Raw genomic sequence first — 7,585 nt, 5'->3', positions numbered from 1 at the left:
TAGCTCTTATTATTTTGAGATACGTTCCATCATGAATGTTCTGGTTTCTACTGTGAGTTTCTTCTTCATTTTCAGGGATGCGTAGCCACGTGGTTTCAGTGGCCCCCTTCCTAAGCCATCAGGGCAGCTGGGGGAGCCCATCATGGAGCTCACATTCAGACTGTTGAGGCAGGTGAAGAGGTTCTCTGACATACAGCAAGTCCTGTCACTGGCCTGTTGGTTCCATTAGAGAAATTCAAATCTCTGAACCATGATTGTCACTGCTATCAGGACCCACGTTTACAAAGAATCTGAAGAGCCGGGCATGGTGGCGCATACCTATAGTTCCAGTTACTCCAGGGCTGGAGGCAGGAGGCTCGCTTGAACCTAGGAATTTGAATCCAGCCTGGGCAATAGAGCAAGACTCTGTCTCTAAAAATAAAATAATAATCTGTCGAATGCCTTAATCCTCCTTTTACCAGGAAGTAAAAAGAAAAGGAATAATGAAAGAAAGTATGTTGGATGTTAATAAAAATTTAAACATAGCAGACCTTTGTGTATCACATAGATTTTGGTATATAAACATCACAAAAGACAAAAGAATACCATCACAGGTCTTTTTTCTAGCAAAATAAGATGATTGAAGTTCTTGCTGCAAAATATCATGTGATGAAATCCCTATCAAAGTGGGTAAGAGTACTGTATTTTATTTTTGTCCTTAGAATTGTATCATTGGCTCCTGGATTCTTGAATTTGAGAAATTCATCTAGGATATCATCATCTGAGGACTCATAGTCTGAGATTTTTGTTGTACAATCAGTTCTACCATTATTTGTATCTGGAGTGCTATATCTTGTATCTTTATGTTCCTCTTCTGGTTCATCTAATTATTGCAAAAACATCTTCCTTTGTCAGTTTTCTTCTCTTTGCTATCACAAGTAGAAAATGAAAAAATTCTAATTCCTAACTGCATTCAATGAAAGCTAAAAGCAGACTATGAAGAAAGTATCTCTAGTCTTAAAAAAATCTTCTTGAAAGATAAGACAATACTTTGGGCATGGAAGAATTATGACTTATTTCACTCGTTCATCTTCCTTCTAGGCAACTTGACCATTCTACCATTTTCTTACTATTTAATAATTGATGAATAATGATGCAATAATTTATTGGATGACAAAATAGTGAAATGTTTCAAGATATAGAAAAAATAAAATCAGGAGCCAATAATGAATCTTGGATTTATAAAAGGATCTAATGGATTCATATGATGATTACAAGATAGAATGAGTTTTATCCTTTTAAAAAATGAATAAATATTGTCTCTGATCTTTGAAAGACCTCTAAAATATATAAAAGTTGTGAAATATCAACACTCACAAGTATAGTTAGAACTGCTCAAAAAGAAACTCAAAAGCTACAGTTGAGTCCGACGGACCTTGTCTGGCCTCACTGAATATAAAGATCCAGGGACCTCTAGATTTCCATTTGCTTCAAGATAGAATAAAATGTTTTCAGGTTATGGGTCAGAAGGAACAGAATATGTGACACTAACATATTTTCTTATTTAGGGGGCATCCGAGTGGTTGTTGTCAATGCCAGCTATACTCAAATTTCAGACTGGACAACCAGCTTAAGCTGTCTTCTCTTGTTCAGCCCTTCTTTCCAAGCATAGATTACATCCTGTAGCTATAAGCTGTAGCGTTAGGGGCCTAGTAAAGAGACATGTGCGCTTCATTACATCTAAAATGATCGAACTCCTCATATCCAATCCCCTTGCTTTAATCTGCTATTGCAAAATTCATTTAGCAAGAACGTCGGAGACACACAAACCCAAGATTGAGCCACAGCGCCCTCTGGTGTGATTGTACGGTGAAGCGAAAGCCAATTTCTGTGACTCATAGGAAATCATTTCTAAACAGTGTTTCTAAGACGAATTTGCGTTCTTTCCAGGTGAGTGGATCCCAAGTACTGCAGACTACGGTAAGACCTTTTCTTCACTTGTCTTCCCTGGTGGGGTTGGCCAGTTCTCCTCTGCTGCTGTTGGCTAGTTGAGGCTGAGCACAGCCCAGGTCACAGAGCAAACACCCGCCTTGCGAATGCAGGAATGCCGGGGAGACAGGAGACGTGGGTACCAAGACCTGGGGCGTATCCCAAGTGCACACTGGGTCAATCCCAGCTGTCGTTCGCCTTCCTCTTGCTCTCTGACTCTCAGTCATTTATCAGATGAGGTTAGCTTCAGTTTGGTGTGAGGAGAGATAGTTGAAAATAAAGGTCAGTACCTTTTCTTTCTTTCTTTCTTTTTTTTTTTTTTTTGAGGCGGAGTCTCGCTCTGTCGCCAGACTGGAGTGCAGTGGTGCAATCTTGGCTCACTGCAATCTCCGCCTCCCAGGTTCAAGCAATTTTCCTGCCTCAGCCTCCAGAGTAGCTGGTACTACAGGCACGCGCCACCACGCCCAGCTAATTTTTGTATTTTTAGTAGAGATGAGGTTTCACCACGTTGGCCAGGATGGTCTCGATCTCTTGACCTCGTGATCCACCCACCTCAGATTCCCAAAGTGCTAGGATTACAGGCGTGAGTCACTGCACCCAGCCAACCTTTCTTTTCACTAATAATGACAGGTATCTTGAAGATAACTAAACTCTACCAAGTACTTGCTATATACCATGCGTAAAATGATTTTCATGTATGAAATGAATTGATATATTTAAAAAATACTTAAAATACCACCTGGCACACAGTAAGTGCCCAACTAATGCACATAGTGAGTGCTATTGTCATGAAATCTTCCCAAGAACACTTTGAGGTAAGTAATATGATTATGCCCATTTTGCAGATGGGAAAACCAGGGCACAGTTAGCTAATTTGTCAATATTTCTATGTCTAAGATTATGTGTCTGGTGAGTAGCAGGGCAGAGATTTGAGCCTAGGATGGGTGCCTCCTCCTACCCCTGTCCTGGTCTTTGACTTTGGCTAAATGTCCCCGCCTCTCCAGTGAGAGTGTGCAGACCTTTGTGCCTAAGTTTGATTTTTCAGGGTCTTCTATGTGTTCACTTAGGATGACTCTGCTCCTGGGCCCTTGGCCCTGTTGAGGTCAGTCCCTCCCTTTCCAAGACATGACTTGAGAGATCCAGAAATGGCCTGGGAAAGGCAGCTTTCTGACCAACACCCAGCAAGGGAGAGTCTGAGGCAGGGAGACTGAGCACTTTTCTGGAAGAACCATTCACAGGGTGACCAGGAGGGGGCGCATTGCCCCGCTGAGCCTCTAGGTTCATCTCTGCACCAGAAGAGGTGCAGATGGCATAGAAGGTAGCGTGTTTAGCTCCTAAGAGGGGCCCTTCTGAATAAGGCCTCAGGTCTGAACAGGCATCTCCTCCGTGGATTATGTCCCTGAATCTGGGGAGGGACAGAGCATGGGAGGTCCTGAATGTATTTTGGGGATGCCCTGAAGATGGTGCAGCTGGCCTTTCCTCCCTGTGGGAGAAAAGGCAACCTGCCCCCTTCCCTTGCATCCCATTCCAGCCTCTCACTCTGTGACCACAAGTTTCTCATAATCTCAAACTCACCATTGAAAAGCCACACCCAGGATCTGGCTGGTACTCTCAGGACGGTGGGCTGTACCCCTCAGGACCTGTGCCTCTTTTCCTCACACCATCAATGCAGGTTACCCCAGTGGGTGGTCTAGTGGCGTTGTGTCAGGCAGGAACATGGTACTTATTGACTTCCCAGCATGGCCAGCTCTGTGGTGGGAAGCAGGCTGTTTCAGCCCCTCCCAGGATAGGAGGCTGGAAAAGTAGGTCAAAGCTTGCTCTTGGACTTGATCCTGATGGGACTGGAGAGTATATTGAAGCATTTTGAGCAAAGAATTGAATTGAATATATTTGTACTTTGTAAAGATAAAACTTGAAGACCACCTGGAAACTGATGAATCCTCTTAGCACGGAAATGGGCACAGAGTAAGCACTCCATCAATGCTGGTTGAATCAATGAATGTGAATGGACTAGAGAAAGGAAGAGCAGAGACTGAGGATTCAGCTGGGAGGAGGCCAGGTTCAAGGGGATGAAGGCTTATCCCAGTGAAATGGCAGTGGGAATGACAAGGAAAGAATGACCTTGGTGATGTTAGATATAGGACGTGAGGAGAAAGAGGAGTCGAATATGATGCCCTTGTTCCCAGCATGGTTGATGTGGAGCATGATGACATCCTTAATTCAAATGGAGGGAAGATGCTGTGTTGAGTTTGGGATGATGTGGGGGATAGGATGGCCAGGAGGCCACTGAAAATGCTGGTCTAGAGCTCAGGGCTGGGCTGTCAGGGCTGAGTCAGGATCAGAGAGGTAGATTTGGGGGTCTTCTGGAAAGTTCTCAGAGTACATGAGGTTCTCCAGGGGGAAAATACAGAATGAGAGGAGGGCAAAGACAGAACATGGAAGAACAAGGATATTTAAGGTCCTGTGGGGAGAAGGACTATAAATAGGCAGGGTGGTGAGAGGAAGAAGGGGGAGTGAGGTGGGTAGGGATGCAAGTCAAGGTGGCCAAGAGCACCAGGATAAGGGCTTCTCGCTGTGTCACTGCAGGTCTGCCTCTGAGACTGGTGAATGGAGGTGACCTGTGTCAGGGCCGGGTGGAGGTCCTGTACCAAGGCTACTGGGGCACTGTGTGTGATGACAGCTGGGATGCCCAGTATGCCAATGTTGTCTGCAGGCAGCTCGGCTGTGGCTATTCCGTGTCAGCCCTGGACGGGGCCCACTTTGGTCAGGGCTTGGGAAACATTCTCTTGGGTGACGTGCATTGCTCGGGAAGGGAACCCTACCTGTCAAGCTGTCCCTACAGCGGATGGCATAACCACGAATGTGGCCACAGAGAAGATGCCGGTGTCATGTGCTCTGGTAGTGTGGATATCCCCTTGCTCTGTGTATGTGCAACTCTGAGTCAATATCACCACACATGAGCTCATGTGTATACTTATGAGTGTGCTCTATAGTTTACTTGCTTTGATGTAAGTCATGTCTTAATTGATATTGGAGGGCAGGTGGTTACTGGCCCATTTCATAGACAATGAAGGTCAAGGGATCATCAGCCTGTCCTGAAGCTGGATGTAGTGGAGGCAGGCTTCAGTCTCAGGCCCCCAGAGCCTGCTGATGCAATCATCTCACGGACTGGTTCTGATGAGCAGCATCACGACCACCCCTGGCCTCGGATACCAAATAAATATCTTCCTAAGTGGCAGTTTCTCCTCCTTTAAAGGCTGAGGAAGATGGGGGAACTTAAAACATAAATGTATACCAACATCAAATTGAGGAGTAACGCAAAGCATTCTCTTTATTGGGAATTAAATAAAGGATACTTAAAATCCTCAATGGAAAAGAGAACTTCTCCTGGACCCAACCCAGCAAATCTCAGTGCTGATGTCCTTTGTTCACATAGTGCCAGGATGTGCACAAAGACCAAGGGGTTCTTTGATCCACAAATAAACCTCCAAGGACACTGGCCAATGGCGTGCTCCCCAAAGAGGAGTTTCGGGTTAAACTGTCCACTTCTAGAGGAACCGTGGCATTTGCTGTGTGGACTGGCCTGAGCCCATGCCTCTGTGCATGGGATGTGCCCTTGATAATCCAACCACCATGTAGGACTGGGCTCCTCAAGGGGGCATGGTTCTATATGCAGCCACTTTGTGAGTGGTTCAGTTTTGCATTCTGAAAAGGATAGTTTTCTTCGGAAACCACTTTTTTTCTGGTTGAATCACATTCTCAGGGATGTTTCAGTGATGGTGAATATTTGTCATATAGAAACGGCCAGGTGTTATTTGTCATCCAATATTGTGACTAGGATGGGGCTGTGAATGGACTGGGTGACTTTTTGAATAGAGGCTGTGGCAGCACAGCAGGTTGGGGGAGGGTAACAAGAGCAAAGGATGCCTGTGCGGCATCCTAGCCCAGCCTGGGGCCATTATGGTGACAGAGGGATAGGCAGTTGATTGGCTCTTAGTAATGGAGCCTGCACTTAGGCCCTGTGCTTCCAGTCTTTGCTTGAGAGCTGAGGAAGCTATGGACCAGCCCTTCCCAAGCGAGGGCTACCATCAATGAGCTCTTCTTTTCTCCACCCTGCAGGTTCTCTCATTACCTCAGAGGAGTCCCTGGAGGTAACATCAGTAGAAGGTAATGTCTACTATGGGGGATCCCTGTGGGTTCATTACCCCACTGCACCCCTAGGTTCATCTCTGATCCAGAAGAGGTGCAGAGGGCATAGAAAGTAGTGAGCTGGCGTCGTGTGCTCAGGTAGTGTGGATATCACCTTGCACTGTGTATGTGCAACTCTGAGTCGATATCACCACACATGAGCACGTGTTTGTACACTTGTGTGTGCTCTGCAGTTACTTGCTTTGCTGTAAGTGATGTCTTAGTTGATGTTGGAGGGTAGGTGGCACTGCCCCCATTTCATGGACAATGAAGGTCAAGGGATCATCTGCCTGTCCTTCTGAAGCTGGATGTGGTGCAGGCAGGCTTCAGTCTCAGCCCCTCAGAGCCTGCTGATGCAATCACCTCATGGACTAGTTCTGATGAGCAGCATCAGGACCACCCCTGTCCTGGGATACAAATAAATACCTTCCTAGGGAGAAGTTTCTTCTCTTTTAAAGGCTAAGGAGGATGGGGGAACTGCTGGTCCTTAAGACATAAATGTATACCAACATCAAATTGAGGAATAACTCAAGGCATTCTCTTTATTGGGAATTAAATGACAAATAAAAGATACTTAATACTCTCAATGGAAAAGAGAACTTCTCCCGGACCCAACCCAGCAAATCACAGTTCTGATTTCCTTTGTTCACACTGTGCCAGGATGTGTGCAGACACCAGGGGGATTTTTAATCCACAAAGAAACCTCCAAGGACATTGTCCCATGGTGTGATCCCCAAAGAGGAGTTTCTGGTTAAACTGTCTACTTTGAGAGCAACTCTGGCATTTGGAGTGTGGGCTGGACTGAGCCCAGGCTACCATGCCTGGGGTGTGCCCTTGATAATCCAACTACCAAGTGGGACTGGGCTCCCCAAGGGGGCATCGTCCCCCATGCAGCTGCTTTGTGAGTGGCTTAGTGTTGCATTCTGGAAAGGTTGGTTTGCTTTCAAAACCACCTTTTTTCTAGTTGAACCACCTTCTCAGGAATATTCCAGTCATGGTGAATATTTGTCATTTGAGGGTGTGTTTGAGCCATAGACACAGTCAGATGTCTTTTGACATTCAATCTTGTGACTAGCCTGGGGTTGTGAATGGACTGGGTAACCTCTTGAATAGAGACTGTGGCAGCAGAGGAGGTGGGGGTAGGGTAATAATAGTAAAGGATGCTCGTGTGGCATCCTAGCCCAGTCTGGGACCAGTACAATCAATCACAGAGCGATTGGCACATGGTTGGCTTTTAGCAATGGAGGGTGCCCTTAGGCCCTGTGTTTCCAGCCCTTGCTTCAGAGCTGAGGAAGCCATGGACCAACCCTCCCCAAGCAAGGGCTACCATTAATGAGCCCCTCCTTTCTCTACTCTGCAGGTACTGTGATTCCCTCGGAGGCGCTCCTGGAGTCAACTACAGCAGAAGGTAACATCTACTATGGGGGAT

General features: G+C 46.0%; 1 protein-coding gene across 1 annotated transcript in view; it reads left to right on the top strand.

The window, feature by feature from the left end:
• LOC105554592 (deleted in malignant brain tumors 1 protein-like) overlaps window positions 1-7,585 on the top strand; it is a gene marked incomplete at its 3' end in the record, with an annotated part of 42,430 nt that overhangs the window by 14,736 nt on the left and 20,109 nt on the right. The window contains 4 exon segments of the mRNA XM_012001136.1: window positions 3,606-3,649; window positions 4,555-4,866; window positions 6,088-6,135; window positions 7,517-7,564. Of these exon segments, the coding sequence (XP_011856526.1) occupies window positions 3,606-3,649; window positions 4,555-4,866; window positions 6,088-6,135; window positions 7,517-7,564 (452 nt within the window).

This window comes from Mandrillus leucophaeus, unplaced genomic scaffold, assembly GCF_000951045.1.
Source record: "Mandrillus leucophaeus isolate KB7577 unplaced genomic scaffold, Mleu.le_1.0 Scaffold65, whole genome shotgun sequence".
Lineage (NCBI taxonomy): Eukaryota > Metazoa > Chordata > Mammalia > Primates > Cercopithecidae > Mandrillus > Mandrillus leucophaeus.
This window is presented reverse-complemented; position numbering and strand designations above follow the sequence as displayed.